Below are 16,044 nucleotides of genomic sequence, written 5' to 3'. Positions count from 1 at the left end.
ATTTCTTTCAAGGTGCGTATATTTTCTAAGATGCGTATGGTGAATCTCCTTCCCTCAGACGGGTTAGATCTGCAACTGTCCCGGCGCTTGACGCGAATCATAACCCCTAACGATCCGCATACTATGATACTAGGAAACCGGCAGCTAGGAAAATGGCATGGACCTGCAGCGGGAGATCACCCTATCCAATGATTCAAAGGTAGTCTATTTCCCGTTGAGCGAATACATCGTGAGAATTGGCTACGACCTAAATTCTATTGGCTGTCAGTTAACGATTTTGGTTTCACATCGATTTTGGCCCATTAGCCAGACCCCCCACCAAAGTCTTTCTAAGTGATAATTCATTGAATGATTTGGGAATAACTTCAGACTACGTGACTGAACCCCGGAGTAAAGTACGACATATCTGATTGTTCCTTGTCCTTGCAGTGATTCCTTTAAATTATTCTTTATTGTCCTCTAACAAGTAGGCCATTGTTCGCATCTCGATTCCTTCCGGACCTGCTTTAGCTACTAAGGTACCTTATGAATAGATGGTCTATTTTCGTATGGATGCATCTAACATGGATGTGTATAAGAGGTACCTTAGGTACCTGAGGGAGGAATCATATGTATCATCGCAATCACCATCGTAATTAACAACATTCATTAAGATGAATCAGAAACACCTATATTTTAGATCGTTCTACAACTGATTGTACCTGAATCTCATCGGCTATTAGCGAGCTAATGTGGGGGATCTAACGAGTCCACCGCCAAGTCAAATCGATTTTGGTGATTTGGTGAAAGAAGGAAAGAAGGATCGAGAATATCTAGACCGGTGATTAGAAAATGATTTGATTGGTTGACCGTTAAAGTTCTTTGCGGCAGGTAGCCCGCACTGACCAAGCGATAAGCCAGCAGCGCGGCTCTAGGCGGGAAACACCCTTGCGGTACGCTGTGGCGCCCTTTATTTTAAGCAGCTGGCGGCTAGACGCATTAGACACATAAACCTAACTTTAGATTCCTCCTCCTAAACTTGTGAACCCTTCCATCTTTTACCTAACCACCAACAAACCGGTAAGCCACCGACTTGCGTTTTATTAAGCGCTGCTTTTGCTACCTTTCCCTCGTTTATCCTACCTCTCTCCACATACTATATCTGCGAAACCATGGCTCGCGGCAACCAGCGTGAAAAGGCGCGCGAGAAGAACCTCAAGGCCCAGGCTGCTCAGGTGAGTCTTTCCCGCTTTGCTTACGCCCTTCCTATTCGCCTACACACTTTTTTTTTTTTACCGCAACACCCGCGATCGCTTGTCGTGAAGATACTCGAAACGGAATAAGTCTATTAAGCGAAATATGCTGATGGACTTGGTCTGATTCGATATTAACTACCCAACTGATGTATATAATGGAGATACTGAAAATAGCGGAAGTACTTAAGACATAATGTTCATGATATGCTAACCGCTCTTTTGCGCAGAAATCGAAGAACTCCAAGAGCGGTACTGAGATGCAACGTGACAAGGAAGCTGTCGCCGAGATGATGCGCAAGAAGCAAGCTGCTGGTAAGATATATTTTCTTCTTGGAAGGGGAACGAAACGCGGCTATTTAGATCGTTTCCTGCCATATAACATACGTGTTCTGTTCGTAAGCTGATTCATCCTTTGTTTCTAGCCGACGCGAAGAGGGCAGCCGCAGCAGCTGCTGGCGGAAAGTAGATGGACTTCTAGCATAGCGAACGGCGTATTTATATACCTTACCTTAGGTATAGGAGGGATATAGGGCGAATATTTTTTCGACCGGACGGGATTCTAGGCGTATAAGGGCGTCTAGATTTTCTCAATCGTTTCTTGACGAATACCATCATCATTAATCCGTAGTGTTCCCACGATGTGATATCTGCTACATATTTGGTTCACTCAAGTGAATTAATTTTCCACATTGAACAGGCGGTCATATCATGGCATTGGATTAAGTATTGGTATTTTTACTTGATCTGATGACCTATTAAGTGCACCTATAATATACGATCCAGTCATATGTTTAAAACAAAGAATCCCTATGCCAGGCAATAAAAAAAAAAGAAGTCTAGTCATTCAGGTAAAACCCCCAGATATACAGAACATCTCAGATCCGCGCCAACAACAGCCGCGGCATCAGTCGTAATCCCCGGACGCCGTTCCCACCGCTTAAACAGTCTCCATCATGCTCGCAGGTAGACCTCCTGCGAAACCACCGAAGGCACCGATGCCTTGGGCAGCGTTCACGGGGAAGCTACCAGTGCTGCATTGGACGGCGCAGACGCAGGCACCGCCTTCGATGGTACCGGTGCCTTGGGTGACGCCTGATGGAGCGGCAACAGCCCCTGAAGAAGTGGCAGCGGGGGCGGCAACAGCAGTCTCGGTGGCGTTTCCAGTGATGGCGCTGCCGGCCCCTGTACCGTTTTGCTGGATAGCCGCGGCCTGGAAGATGGCTTGCGACTTCTCAGCGGTGGGGTTGATCGAGAAAGTCATACCCTTGCCGCAGTGGCCCTGCTGCTTGCAGTAGAACCCTAAAGTAATGGTTAGTTGAGGCTCTATACAGGAATTGTAAAGGGCTTAAACTTACATAGAGGGTCGGTCGTCATGACTTGCATGGCAACCTTGGGAGGGGGGCTGACGGTGTTGTTGGGGTTGGGTTGGAAGCCGGAGTCCATACCGCCCTCCATGGCCTTGCAGGGCTCGGCGAAAGTGGACTGGGTAGCAGTGTGGTTATTGCTCATGAACTCGAAGATGACCATGTCACCGACGTTGGCCTTTACTTGATCGGGGACGAAGACCAAGCCGGCGGAACCACCGACTTGGACTGTGTGAGTTGCTACCGCACCAGCAGCTGCTGTGGTAGTAGCTCCGGCAGCAAGAGTATCGGTTCCAATCGCTGTTGCTTGCGCGCCGGCAGTGACTGTCTGAGTTACGGTGACTTGCTCGTGCAGCGTCGTCGTCTGAGCGTTGTTTCCGGGGTTCGCCCAGATCACGATAACCTGAGTTGTCTGTCCTAACGAAACGCCCAAGTTGATCGTCTCACCATTGCCTTTAAGACCAGCGAGTTCTTCTAGTTGCTGCTTGTGGTTCCTCTTTTGGGGATAGACGTTGTTAACGGCTTTAGCGATGGCCAGGGGCGCAAGGGCAACCGAAAGAGCTGTAGCGTACTTCATGTTGACGGATTTTGAAGATTGGAGAAATTAAACGTTAATGTTCCTTTTTACGGGAGGTCGTTATATATGGGGTATTGGTATTCCTGAATGACCGTAATGGACCTGGCAATAGAAATGCTTTAAAAGGCGAGGGCCTGCTCGTAATTAAGAGAATGAACAAGGACGTAAAATCACACCGGGACGATGGAAAGAAAAGAACGTATACACAGGACGAGTCGTCTAAAGAGGAGTGAAAAGAAACAACCTAGGTTTGGCCCCAGAGGGAGGACCTCGTTACTTAAATCAAGCATGACGATCTACTAACCCGCTGTCGGGCTTGAATTGGACCCTGAGATAATACATGCCTCCTTGACCAGGAGTCGCCCTCGAAACAAGGGACAGCAAAAATTTCCGTGCAGCGCGCAGCTGGGGATGCCTACCGGGGCCAAGGGAGCCCGATCAAGACTGGAGACGCACGGGAACCGGAAGTATGCCACTTAATCGTTCACCACGACGGAGCACAGTCCAGTATGGACTAGGGCGGCCCATGAAGAAGACGGGTTTCGCGGCTCCAAGACTTACAAGGGCTTGGAGTAGGAGGTGGATGTGACAGAGTTGTCTCGGATGGCGTTTGGACCCCTCGCTTATAAGACTACAGACCAGGGGAATGCGGTCATAGCTCAGCCCCCTATTAGGACGCCAAGGCTGGGGATAGCCAATCCGAAGTTGACCTTTTTTTTTCAATCCGGAATCGTTATTCCTTCTGAGATTAAGTTACGATAAGTTTACAATAATCCGTACTACTATGTACAAATAGAGATAAATCTATGTATTGGTTTATGTCTAGTTAGAAGGAGTTTGAATCTGTATTACTGCAGGAAAGCTGCCATTTCGATTTGTTTACCGCTTAGTATATAATATGACAGCTATTGGTCTAACCTAGACCCAAAGCCTACAGACGAATTGCGATCTGTTCTTGGCACCTATACCGAACACTCGAGGGGACCACGTTTTATTGCTTTTATGCCGGAGCCGGGCTTTTTCTTTTTTTCTCTTCTCTATGGTTAGATTTTTAATAATTGATATGTACCTACATAGTAAGCCAGTTTCAATTTTCGTATGAACAAAAGCATGCTTATCGAGAACCCCAAGAAACCTGCACGTTCCTATGGCGAAAGGACCCGTGCTGAGATCCTCTCCCCTGCCATCCGAACTCCCTGACGGATGAGATTGTTCCTGCTTAAGGGTTAACCTTATCGTAACCCACATCCTGGTTCTCAACCTTTACTCAGGTGAGAAAAAGACTCGAGTCTGGCCTAGTCTAAACTTGATTTGCCAATGCTTGTCATTGGTGTATCCCTGCTCCTTAGTCCTCCGCACCATGCACCGTTACTTGACTAACCTAGTCTCATCCTCAAATTCATCTTAAACGCTCCCAGCTCGTGGATATATAGCGTCGTACTTATGTATTAGAAAACCCCCCAATAAGGCAACGCCAGCGACGGTTTCTTAGTGTACCGGCTCGCTCGGGTTTCGAAATCACCTAAGAGCTGTAATTTACTATGAAGTTGCCGCCGGGTCCTTACTAAAATATTTAAAATGTTAGATTAGTATGGAAATATGCTGCTGATTGTTAATAGGTAATATAGTATTATACCAATTAGACTCTACGAATAATACTAGAAGAGGTATCGTTTTTATTGATTGTATTTCACGATATCTCTAAAATGAAGTAGTATCAACAAGATGTTCCCTCTCAATAACGCTATAAAAAAACGAGCATTTCATGGCTAGGCTGATAATCGCAACCCCAAAGTAAGGAGAAATCAGACCATGATCTTCATCAAGAGCGTAATGGTAGCCTCAAATTTGTTTCTTCGCCTTGCTCCTCCAATCGACATTCTGTAATCTGTAGTATCATGTTGTACTATTCCTTATGGATGGAGACTGGTGCATAATTCGTCGCATAGCGGCAGAATTTAAGCTATGTATGTGACGTTATCGCCGTCACAAGAGCCTGTAACATCTAACGTTACAGATCCCTGCCTGTCAAGTCCATCTCACGAAGAATTCCCATCAACGATTTTAACTACATAGATTCGGGATTAAAGTTATGAGATCTCTAAAGTTTCCCGCTCGCCTCTATTCAGATGCTTGTTGCTGAGTCTGGTTCTGCTGGCTCTGCTGGCCTTCGTAAAAGCCTGTGTAGTAGCCTGCATAATACCACGACATCAATAGTCTCTTGAGGCCTTCGTCGCGCACTGCAATATAATCATCAGCACGACCGACTCCTTCGTATCCAGAGATAGGTACCCTCTTTCTAGAATTTCGACGGGGACAAGGGTTAATATGAAGCTTACCTGAACCTAGCAGCCCTCCGGGACCGGGACCTCCACCAAGCGGATGGCTGTGCTGGGAAGTCGACGTTCCGCTCTCTTGTCTTCCATTCTGTGTTTCGTTAGAATCTTGGGAGATCTATGCCAAGCTTTATTGATCGTCTGGGATTCTCTCAAGGGTAGCCATTCAGTAGGGTTGGGGTTATGACTTACGGTAGCTTCAACTCCCATTTCGGAATCAGCTTCGAGGGGATGAGCCTTTTCAGTCTCGTTCTTGGCATCCGGAGTTGTTCTTGAATGATCTTCATGTAAGCATACATATATGTGGATAAAATATCGTAATTGCAGGAGACAGCTAGGGATTTGAGTGATAGACAGGTGCGAACCTACTCGTCGTCGGACTTTAGAAGGTCTTCCACGTTGCCTCCATTCCTGTGGATACTGTGATATTTCTAAATAATGTTAATGAGACATTGGTTCTTGTCAGCTTTGGAAAATGAAAACCTGGATGCATACCTCATATTCCTTTAGCGCGTCGTTCCACGAGTCTATGAGGGCCGAATCATCCCAAATCTCTTTATGGGACAATGGTTTCTTAGACGGAGCCATGAGGTGCTCTGCTTGTAGGAGGTTACTAAGGCCTGAACCTGGTTTTATGTAAGTTCCGTATGCCTTTAGAAGAGATCAATTAATCGATTTTCTAAACACTTGATGAACAGCTCTATAAACACGTTTGCTGAGATGTTGTATTATTCACATTTCCTAGGCAGTATTGCACCTAAATTAATGCTAAAGGCAGCGTTTGCAGCCTCGACGAACGTACAAATGTATTAAGTACCTAGGTATATATGTACTATGTACTTCTTCTATCTGGGGAAAGTGGGGGTTATCTTTTTCACCGCCAAAGCTTCAACGGCAGAATTACGGCGCAAGAAAAAAAAATGTTCGAACTTTAAGCAGCACAGTAGAAGAGCGCATTGCACTTTAGGTCCATATTATCGACAATACAAACAAAATGGCACCAGAACTCAGGAAGAGGAAATCTAAGGGTAGGATATTACAATCATCGGCTTTAAGTCTTATTGGGCTAATAATAATTATTAGAAGCCGGTATATCGGCCGTAAAGCCTACTACAAAACCCGCCTCTAAAGGCAAGGCCGATATTCTAGCTACCAAACGAAAAGGTCAGTACGAAAAACACATAATCTTAGCTTCTGTCAGCTTATAAGAATTCTACAGCTGCCGATGACGCGAGCCCGATTGCGACAAAGAAGTCCAAGTCGATAAAAGACGATAGCCAATTGAAGAAGGCCAAAACGGACCGTTCAGTAAAGACGAAGCTCTCGAAATCCGCTAAAGAGAGCAAGAAGGACGATAGTGAGGTCGCAAACGAAGACGAAACCCTACAGTCCTCAGATGATGAGCGCGATGATGCTCAGGCTCTTGCAAATGTCGTCGACAGCGACGAAGAAGATGCTATAGTCGATACAAGTGCTCAATTCCAAGAAGGACAAGATGTAGGCGAAATCCCGCAAGCATCCAAGGAGCTGCTCAAATCTTCCAGCTCTGAGGATGGTGAACGTGGCGTCGTATATGTTGGCCGCCTCCCGCGTAAGTTATTTCGTCAATTGGTCTGTAACAGTGCTAATGACGATGATAGATGGTTTCTACGAACATGAGATGCGGTCTTACTTTTCCCAATTTGGCAAAATTGAGAAGCTGCGAATGTCTAGGAACAAGAAGACAGGCGCCAGCAAACATTTCGCATTTATCGAATTCGCCTCCGCGGCAGTAGCCAGCATTGTTTCAAAAACTATGGATAATTATCTGTTATTTGGCCGGATCTTGAAAGTTAAGGTTGTTCCTAAGTCACAGATTCATGCCGACCTCTGGAAAGGCTCAAACAGACGCTTCAAGAAAGTACCATTAAACAAGATGGCCGGTAATCATCTGAAGAAGCCTTTAACCGAATCGACATGGACGCAGAAGATCACGAAGGAGGAACAGAAGCGTAACCAACGCGCAAAGAAACTACAAGGCATAGGCTACGATTTTGAGGGCCCCAAGATTAAGTCGGTTGATGAAGCAGCCAGCGATCCTCCTGCGCTTGAAGGTGTTGATGGCGAGGCACCGAAAGCCATCGAGGCAGTACCTGGGACTGATGCGGCAGAGGCGGAACCAGCCGAGAAAGAAGCAGAAGAGGATAGCCGCAATCCCCCCGAGGATGAGATTGCTGTGAAGGAACCAGCCAAGGCAAGCAAGAAGGGGAAGAAGAAGTCTTCAAAGGTGAAGACGAAGAAGGTAGCAGCATAATGATTTCGAGTCGTTTTTTATACCTACTTAGTTTACTATAAATTTAAGAGACCTTGCGATCAGGAAAGGCCTGGGCATTTTATTTGAAAACTGCACATTGCGTGTATATCATGAACGGAAATATGCTTCTATTTTGGTCATCACCCTCCACATGCACCTTTTCGTGAGAGGATGATATATCTGCACATAGCGAACCCGCTGTACCCGTGGATTAAGTCAGGTAAACAGCAGGATTATAAAAGGCAATTTTCGCTCTACTTCGACCAGAAGAATGAACCAGCCATTAGAGCTCTATAGTTGAGCAAAGCAGCTTCGATTTTAAAGAGTTCTAGCGAAGATGGTAAAATATGTGAAGAAGAAAGGAAAAAAAAAAGTAGCCTCAGAACTTGAAATTCTTTGTATGTATTATGAATAATTGACCAATCAAAGCCTCGTAAGGACTGATTGGTCCGTGGCATGACAAGCCACACCTTAATCAAAGCCATAGTGGTGGGGGGCTACCAGAGCGGAAATATGAATCTTTCATATGGCACTTTTAGATCAACATTCTATAGAAAAATGATTCGGTATCAAGGCCATTCGCTAAGCTGATATCGTATTAAAGGATAAGCTGTGACAGGCTATTCTTCATCTATAACTCTTGGCTTCTTAGACGTCACATGGAGATGCCTAATGCCTCTTTTATTTACAGGTGTTTTACGTGCTATATAGGAGGCTCAGTTGACAAGTCCCCGCCGTTACAGTGGTCGGATAGTTGGAACGAGCCCTGTATGTATTGTGGGACTCTAGCCGGCCTAGCAGGCTAGCACCCTAATTAATCAACTGTAATTTGATTCGTTACCTAAAATAACCACTGCACTGTAAGGTACCGAGTGTATGTACAGGTACCAGGGGACTCGATAAACAGCAACGGCTTACGTGTGGATTCATTGTGGACTATGATTTTACAGCAGAACGTCGCAACCTCTAAACGTTTTTACATTAGGTAGTAAACGTCTCTTCGATTACAATTCGAGGATTATCTACAATTGATGCTACCGTTTTAGACCTTGCATCTTCACGAATGATTTCATCATGACTCCCACAGAACCTTCGCAGCAGTTAAATACTGGTTGGTCTCTAAACATTCTTCTCGTCGTCTTGCAGTGTGATTACAATAACTAACATGGTGTAATATAGGTGCTAAGAAAAAGAATAACAAAAAGAAGAAGAATGCCGCGAAGCCGAAACCTCTCGAGGACGGGATTAAAACCACAGATATAAACCAAGACGGAGTGCGTCCCGAGGATGACGGCAACGAATCCGACGAGCCAGACACACCCGCGACAGAAGTGAGCCCGACCAACTTTGAAATCAAGTTCTATAGTTGAGTACTAATGAAGTTGGTAGAATGCATCAAAAGAGTCCGCAAATGGTCACGCCACGTCGCCTACCACCAATGGACACCCCGCCCACGAACCAGTCACGAACGAAACAACCGAATCCACAGACACAGACACAAATGCCCGGCTGGACGCTATAACACAGGAGCGTGAAGCTTTAAGAGTAGAGGTAGAGCAACTGCGAAAACAGCTCGAAACCATACAAGAGACGCACGCCCAAGAAACAGCTCAGCTAAAATCAGACTTGGAAGAATCCGAAGCCACGAAGGAGCAGGTTGAGGAGCAATATCAAACCCTCGTAGGCAGGGTCGAGAAGATCAAAGAGAACGTCAGTACCAGATTAGCAAGAGGAAAGGAAGAATTAGAAGAAGCAAATCAACGTATTGAAGAGTTGGAAGGACAAAACGAGGAGCTTCAAAAGGGTGCACAAAGTTATCAAGATGAGATCGAAAAGCTCAAGATCGAGCTGCAAGATGCGACACGAGAACTATCTAGTCTCCGGAGCAGGAACAACCTTTCTCAACACAACTCGTTAAAAGAAAAGGAAGACCTGACGCGGCAGATACAACACTTAAGGGAAGAAGCAGAGGCGGCTAAGGATGCGATGGGTGACTGGGAAGTATTAGCCATGGAGGAACGGTCGATTAGAGAGAGCCTGTCCGAGAAAGCAGCCGCCCTAGAAGAGCAACTATTAACACTCAGAGAAAGCTACGAGCGAATTATAACAGAGCGGGATAGCCAGTCTCAAGCTGTTGATAGTCTCCAGAGGGCACTTCAAGAAATCCAAGAGGCCCGCAAGAAAGAGTTGCGTGAGATGGTTGAGACATCCGAAGAGCAACTTCAGGCGCTCAAGAAGCTCGTTCAAGAGGCGGACACGAGAGCAACTGAAGCAGAAAAGGTTAAGGAATCGTTACAGAAGGAGTTGGAGCGAACTGCGCCCTTCGAGAAAGAGGTCAAAGAGAAGAATCTCCTCATCGGCAAGCTAAGACACGAAGCTATCGTCCTAAACGATCACCTAACAAAAGCTCTTCGATACCTCAAGAAGACCAAGCCTGAGGACAGCATCGATAGGTTCGTTGGGTCTTGTTTTATTGTCGTGACCCCTATAACATGGTTGCTAACTTGACGTAGACAAATTGTCACGAATCACTTTCTTCAGTTCCTCGCCCTTGACCGTTCTGATCCCAAGAAGTTCCAGATCCTCCAGATCATCGCAGGACTCTTAAATTGGACAGACGAGCAAAGGGAACAGGCCGGGCTGGCGCGGCCGGGGACTTCTACTAATAGTCTCCGCCTCCCTACCTCTCCGTTCCACAGAACGCCTAGTACGCCGTCTCTGAGCGCAGACTTCTTTTCAGATACGACGCCGACTTCGGCCAGTAAAGAGTCCCTTGCCGACCTGTGGGCCGGGTTCTTAGAACGGAGCGTGGAAGAAGGATCGCAACCAGGAGAGTCAAGGAAGGGCAGCATGTCGAGTACAGCCGGCACGACGAGGCCGGATACTCGAGGTGCTTAATTAACTAGGTAGCAAATACTACTAACCCGTGTATCTGCGTTACAATGCGTTTTACTGTTTCGACTGCGGCTAGCTTTGATAAAGGCACATTAGCATACCATGCAGCATCTAATGGCGTTTGTCGGGTACGGTTCAAAGGGACAACTTTAGTTGGTTCCTGGGGGGAAGGGGGGAGGATAGGTTATTCAAATGGATCACTTGGATCTTAGCCATCAGTTATACCTTCGTATACCCAACTCTTTCCCGGGACATGCGGCGGCTGCTTAATATGTATCAACTGCTTACGCATCTACAATGTTGAAATAATCACGCAGCCAATCCGAATAGACGTGCCGGTCTCAGACGGCCCATGTTGAATTTTACCATCGACCCAAGTTTAAGTCCAAACCGAATTTTATTCCGTCTTATCCATGTATAAGGCTCTATCTATACACGCCATCCCATCGCCTAGTTATCCCACAGTCATCTCAGATGTAACCGCCTCTTCCATCCTCGGCAACACATTCAGCGCGTAAGCATCGGCGTCTCTCGTAATATCACCAATATTAATACGATTCTGTAGCGCATCATTTACACCCTCGACTACCTCGCGCTCCTCCATAACCTCCTGCATCACCACGCCCTCGTGGCGCCAGTACGCCTGGCTGCGTGTCCGTAGCTCCTCGTCCCGGTTCGCCGTGTTCTTAATTATCCCCACTGCGTTCAACCGTCCCTTCGTCCCTTGCAGTTGCCGCGTTATGGCTTCCACGCGCGCGGCGGGGCTCGGCGGGGCGACGAAGGCTCGGTTGGTGCTAGAGAGGTACAGCAAGTAAGCCAGGAGGAAATCGAGAGATGCGAGCCCGAGGTGTCGTGCCGTGCGCGAGGTCCAGAAGAAAGGATCGAGGTCGGTCAAGCGTGTAGCTCGCGCGTTCGCTTGGTAGTTATACGAGTTGGCGAGGTATACGTCGAGAGCGGCGCCGAGACCGCTGGCTACGGCGGCGGTGGCACGCCACTTAGGGCCGTAGGACCCAGATATGAGCTCGGAGGTTGCGAGGGAGGCGAGAACGAGGTTGATGAGATGTTGCGAGAGGAGCGCGGGAAGAGCGTAGTAGAAGTAGGAGCGGGGATCGTCGGAGGTGCAAAAGGGACAGGTGGCTAGGACCTCGGGGCCGAATTGTAGGTATAGCAATCTAGACTCTAGGTTTACGAAGCGCGCGCGCAGAGCGTCGTCGGCGGCGGAGAGGGGGCGTAGAGACGCGAGACGGTTGAAGAGTACGTCGGTCGGGATCTGCAGGCGGGACTGCGTGCGCACGAAGACGTTCTCGGGGGAGAAGATGGGAAGGAGGCCGAAGAGCAGGACTAGACCGCCCACGACGAGCGCGGCGATGGCGCGTAGAGCTTGCGGCGGCACCGGCTGTATCGAGACGCCGGCGGCGCGGGGCGCGTTGCGGACGGAGCGGTAGTAGGTTATGGCCTTGGGGAGGAGCATTGGGCCGAAGAATATGAGGAGGGACTTTATCCTGGAGACGGCGGGCGTTATATTAGCTTTCATGTCTTGAGTGTATGTAGGTACCGGAAGATATATGTCATGCTATATGTAATGTAAGTTTCCTTTCGGCTGGTGGTGTACTCACGTTCCCCAGGGAATCGCCATCGTGTCTTTTGCTATCTATGTAGCTAGGCGTATTCTAACCATGCCGCTACTATGCGTGCTCTGTGTATAAACAAAAAGGAAGTTATTTCGTTTGAAGGCCAGCTTGGCCAGATGATATGTACATGAACAACAACCTTGGATGTCAGTGTTAGACACATTTAAGGTGGTGTGTCAGTGTGTCTCCATTTGAAGATCGTCACAGGTGTCAGGGTGGTTGTACTTGTACCTAGGTACATGACGCATTTAATCGGGACAGACAATGCATCCCGGTGTACCTATGTACCTACATGAAGAATTAGTGGGTTCGAGCTTGAGCTTTTGATAGGTCCGTGGTCTCGATATCCACTTCTTTATTTCTCTTCAAATTTCGCGGTGCTCTTAGAAAATTTGTATTTCCTCTTCTCAACTCTCCATGATACAGAAAACTTGCGAGTCACAAGAGCGCATCTGAACTGGATTTGAGGATCAGACCTTTGACGGTGGATGATGCGGTATATATGCTGCCTATCGTTTATTATACTGGTCTAGAACTAGCTGTCTAGAATATGCGAGTATTCAGGACGACTACGTCTTCAACTCGCATCTTTATAATTGCAGATCCAAGGTAAGAAAATCATCGTGTATTTATTAATGGCACTTTCGAAGCTTTAACGATCTTTTTCTCCATGGTCGTCAGAGTCAATATGCTGCCTAGAGCGACCCAAAGTACTCTGCCAAGAGTCATCTCAATCGTGTTACAGAGTTCCTAGCATTCCGCCATGAAAAACTCTGCGTCAAATTTTAGATGAGAGACATATCCCATATCTATTAGTCGATTAGTCGATTAAGCATCGATTAAGCAATAGCCCATACGCAACGTAACGTAACATAACTTCTACCTATACCTAATGTATCCCGGACAATCATGAATCCTTCTTAGCCTTTGCTCCTTGTGACTTTGGTATGGGACCCTTCTCTGCCGTCATCTTGACTGGTTGTTTCTCTGCGATGCTTGCACCTCGTAACAATCCTAGAATTGCCGTAACGGTATCGCTCACCAATGAGACTATCCCGGCACAGGCTACCTGCCACGATGCGATGCTAACGCTGCCCACGGGGGCTCGTGGAAAGGACAGAATCCACTCGGCGTAGTATGGGAACCAGCCGCGCGGGAGCCAGAACATGGGCTGCTTTGCGTACCAGAAAGGGAGGAGGAACTTCAACCCGGATGTCGCTAACCAACGTAGAATGTTGACGGTACTGTCGAATCTCGACTTGGCGCTTTCGTATGAGGCTTCTTAAAACATAAATCGGTCAACTTCATCTTCTATTGCCCATATCTATCTCTCGCATGTTCGGGGGGAAACTAACTCATCTTCTCTAACTGTTCCAATAGCTTATCGTGCTGCCGTCGGAGCTTTGCCCATTTCGCAAACTGGTCCTGACTGCTCGTAGCATTCAGGTCGCGGCGGATCGTAAGATATTCCCTTTGCAGAGTCTTCTTCTCTGCCGCCTGCTTCGAGAATTCGGTCGGGAGAGCTAGATATAGGTTCCATAACTACATCGCGGTCAGCCATTGATTGATATGATGCTACCCTGGCATGTTCGGAGAATTATCCTACTAGATTATTTATCGTCGCGGCGCCGACAGTATTCACAAGGTGAACACCGAGCTCGACTAGGAATATCAGTAGCAGTACAGATATCATTTCGTCTCGAGCACTGCTTTTCATAAGTTAGAAGGATAACGTCACAGCGGACAAGTTTGATAGGAGAACAATACCTATAGTAGAATACCGAAAGAGGTAGAAAGCTTTAAATTCGTGGCTTATTCGATATGTGGCCTTGAAACCTATGATGCTTAGATAGATGCGTTACTAAGATAAAAATTCATTTATGAGTATTAGTTTACCAGTTTACTAGCTATTATTTGTTTAAAGTATATTACCCCACTACCAACATCACAAGGTCCATCTTTAAGGTCCCCATTTTTATATTTGCTGTCCCATCAACGTACACGTATATTCATTTACATGCCCAGACATGAACTGGTATCCAGCTTCTAGAACTATGGGTAATCTACTAGGTATGATTTACTTACGTACTATGATATTTGGTATTTAGGGCTGCATAAATGGTTACCATATACATACTTACCTTGCGAAGCAATTCTATGCCTGACTAACAGCGGCCCTCACATTCACGATGTCCCGCTCGCTAGATAAAGATCTTCTAGCTCACCTAGAAGCTAATGATCCAAATGAGGTATATAAGGACATCTCGACAATCCTCACGAATCTACCAGAAAATGAATTGCTAGAGATTGAGTTGCTTGGGAAAAGTCATCCTCTACAACCAGGGATCAACTACCTTAGAGATGGCACGGCTGTTGCAATTCCTAAGCTCAGGCTAGTTCAAGCATTTTTCGTTGCACGCCGATTGCTACAGGCCTATCATGAGGATAGCACAGTAAACCGCAGCGGAGTGATGGCTGCAACAGCTGTACTGCTGCTTATGGACCCCGAACATCTGACAGCCGCTAATACCCGGAAACGACTGCTCATATTGTCATTAGAAACTAGCGAGGCGGATGAGTTGGCATTAAGACGGGAGAAGCAGTTTGTGGATAGCCTTCTCACGTCAAGGCTGTATCGGCATGCCAAATCACCAACTCTCTGGTCACATCGCCGCTGGTTGCTCCACCTATATACAATTCACGACGTAGTCGTGGACTTGCAGCACGATGTTAAGAATGTTATCATGATAGCAGGAATCCGACATCCTCGCAACTATCCTGCCTGGCATCACGCTCGGCTCTTAGTGGATCGTAATCCGGGATTGGCCGAGTCTATAGTTGCTGATGTTAAAGAGTTCTGCTTGAAGAATCATACCGATATTTCCAGCTGGAGTTTCCTCGTCTATGCCATGGGCAGGATTAAAGACAAAGAAAGCCGCGGCATGGTCTACTCTTCCGTTTTTACAGAAGTCCTTGGTATCACTGACTCGTTGCGCTGGATAAGCGAGTCTGTCTGGACATTTCTGCGCGCCATAGCGACGGTGGAATTCATTAATGATCAACAATTTGAGTCATTTTTGGCCGTAAATAAGAGGCTCGCTTCCATAACACCGGAGGGCGGTAGTCAGTGGCGAACACTGGATAGCGCACAACGTTGGTGCGAAAAGCATCGCCCTCTAATGGGGTCCAAAATGGCAGAATGAGCCCGAATTAGTACAGCAAAGCTACCAACCGTTGGAGGAGAAAACATGAGGCCTCGGTATTGATCAGCGAGTTCGATGAGTCAGGTCAGGCCACAAAACCGTAAAGACTTGACCTTGTCCGAGTCAGGTCAAATATATTCGGGACTGACCTGGGAGCCCTTATAAAGCCACACCAGCCACATAAATTTCTACCCACCACTTAAAGGTATATACCCTCATTTTTTACCTGGTTTGGATAGATATCCCATAAAATGTATCTACCCAGGTTAGGTCAAGTCAGGTCCAAGTCAGGTCAAGCTATTAATTGACTCGTCGAACTCGCTGGGTATTATGCTGTCAGCAACTCATTACTTGGACGACCGAACATCTAAGAATAGACCAGTCTAGATGTTATACGCCATTTGCTTCCTTCTTGCCCTTGCTTCCGTATCTCCTTCTTGTAATGGACGAAAGAGGATGGACGTCTGCTTCAAGTTGAGGCTCATCAGTTGCACATACATAGCTTATCCG

The 16,044-nt window shown here is 46.9% G+C and overlaps 6 protein-coding genes across 6 annotated transcripts; 3 read left to right on the top strand and 3 right to left on the bottom strand.

The window, feature by feature from the left end:
• Positions 1-942: 942 nt before the first annotated feature.
• On the top strand, positions 943-1,679 carry F5Y00DRAFT_228667 (uncharacterized protein; the record flags this gene model as incomplete). Its single annotated transcript, XM_048006664.1, has 2 exons — positions 943-1,214; positions 1,463-1,679. Coding segments are annotated over exons 1-2 (235 nt in total), but the record flags the coding sequence as incomplete, so codon positions are not given.
• On the bottom strand, positions 1,650-3,477 carry F5Y00DRAFT_207243 (Cupredoxin). Its single transcript, XM_048005450.1, has 2 exons — positions 2,591-3,477; positions 1,650-2,534 (listed from the first exon to the last, which is right to left on the bottom strand). Exons 1-2 carry the CDS (start codon positions 3,174-3,176, stop codon positions 2,173-2,175), a joined length of 948 nt encoding a protein of 315 aa, XP_047868035.1. The 5' UTR covers positions 3,177-3,477; the 3' UTR covers positions 1,650-2,172.
• Positions 3,478-4,889: 1,412 nt separating this feature from the next.
• F5Y00DRAFT_228664 (uncharacterized protein) lies at positions 4,890-6,311 on the bottom strand. Its single transcript, XM_048006663.1, has 5 exons — positions 6,008-6,311; positions 5,882-5,943; positions 5,705-5,783; positions 5,516-5,603; positions 4,890-5,416 (listed from the first exon to the last, which is right to left on the bottom strand). The coding sequence occupies exons 1-5, from the start codon at positions 6,098-6,100 to the stop codon at positions 5,298-5,300; spliced, it is 441 nt and encodes a 146-aa protein (XP_047868034.1). The 5' UTR covers positions 6,101-6,311; the 3' UTR covers positions 4,890-5,297.
• A 152-nt stretch (positions 6,312-6,463) lies between these two features.
• On the top strand, positions 6,464-7,926 carry F5Y00DRAFT_228661 (uncharacterized protein). The gene is made up of 4 exons (XM_048006662.1): positions 6,464-6,540; positions 6,596-6,676; positions 6,732-7,103; positions 7,153-7,926. Exons 1-4 carry the CDS (start codon positions 6,507-6,509, stop codon positions 7,803-7,805), a joined length of 1,140 nt encoding a protein of 379 aa, XP_047868033.1. The 5' UTR covers positions 6,464-6,506; the 3' UTR covers positions 7,806-7,926.
• A 3,228-nt stretch (positions 7,927-11,154) lies between these two features.
• F5Y00DRAFT_251503 (CHD5-like protein-domain-containing protein) lies at positions 11,155-14,024 on the bottom strand (the record flags this gene model as incomplete). Its single annotated transcript, XM_048009833.1, has 4 exons — positions 11,155-12,236; positions 13,286-13,612; positions 13,687-13,873; positions 13,938-14,024. 4 exons carry the CDS (start codon positions 14,022-14,024, stop codon positions 11,155-11,157), a joined length of 1,683 nt encoding a protein of 560 aa, XP_047868032.1.
• Positions 14,025-14,324: 300 nt separating this feature from the next.
• On the top strand, positions 14,325-15,593 carry F5Y00DRAFT_228654 (protein prenylyltransferase). The gene has a single exon (XM_048006661.1). The coding sequence runs from the start codon at positions 14,521-14,523 to the stop codon at positions 15,532-15,534; it is 1,014 nt and encodes a 337-aa protein (XP_047868031.1). The 5' UTR covers positions 14,325-14,520; the 3' UTR covers positions 15,535-15,593.
• Positions 15,594-16,044: the final 451 nt, after the last annotated feature.

The sequence above is a fragment of the Daldinia vernicosa genome, assembly GCF_022497035.1.
Source record: "Daldinia vernicosa strain CBS 139.73 unplaced genomic scaffold F5Y00scaffold_8, whole genome shotgun sequence".
Classification (NCBI taxonomy): Eukaryota; Fungi; Ascomycota; class Sordariomycetes; order Xylariales; family Hypoxylaceae; genus Daldinia; species Daldinia vernicosa.
Note: the sequence above shows the minus strand (reverse complement) of the source record. Positions and strands in the feature narration are given on the sequence as shown.

Bases quoted from the DNA above. Each gene is read 5' to 3' on its own strand.
- F5Y00DRAFT_228664 (XM_048006663.1), bottom strand. From the start codon at position 6,100: ATGGCTCCGTCTAAGAAACCATTGTCCCATAAAGAGATTTGGGATGAT. The intron at 5,604-5,704 runs GTAAGTCATAAC...AACGAAACACAG, and splicing joins AAATGGGAGTTGAAGCTACC to AATGGAAGACAAGAGAGCGG. The intron at 5,417-5,515 runs GTAAGCTTCATA...ATTATATTGCAG, and splicing joins CGGAGGGCTGCTAGGTTCAG to TGCGCGACGAAGGCCTCAAG.
- F5Y00DRAFT_228661 (XM_048006662.1), top strand. From the start codon at position 6,507: ATGGCACCAGAACTCAGGAAGAGGAAATCTAAGG. The intron at 6,541-6,595 runs GTAGGATATTAC...AATAATTATTAG, and splicing joins CAGGAAGAGGAAATCTAAGG to AAGCCGGTATATCGGCCGTA. The intron at 7,104-7,152 runs GTAAGTTATTTC...TGACGATGATAG, and splicing joins ATATGTTGGCCGCCTCCCGC to ATGGTTTCTACGAACATGAG.
- F5Y00DRAFT_228654 (XM_048006661.1), top strand. From the start codon at position 14,521: ATGTCCCGCTCGCTAGATAAAGATCTTCTAGCTCACCTAGAAGCTAAT.
- F5Y00DRAFT_207243 (XM_048005450.1), bottom strand. From the start codon at position 3,176: ATGAAGTACGCTACAGCTCTTTCGGTTGCCCTTGCGCCCCTGGCCATC. The intron at 2,535-2,590 runs GTAAGTTTAAGC...CCATTACTTTAG, and splicing joins CATGACGACCGACCCTCTAT to GGTTCTACTGCAAGCAGCAG.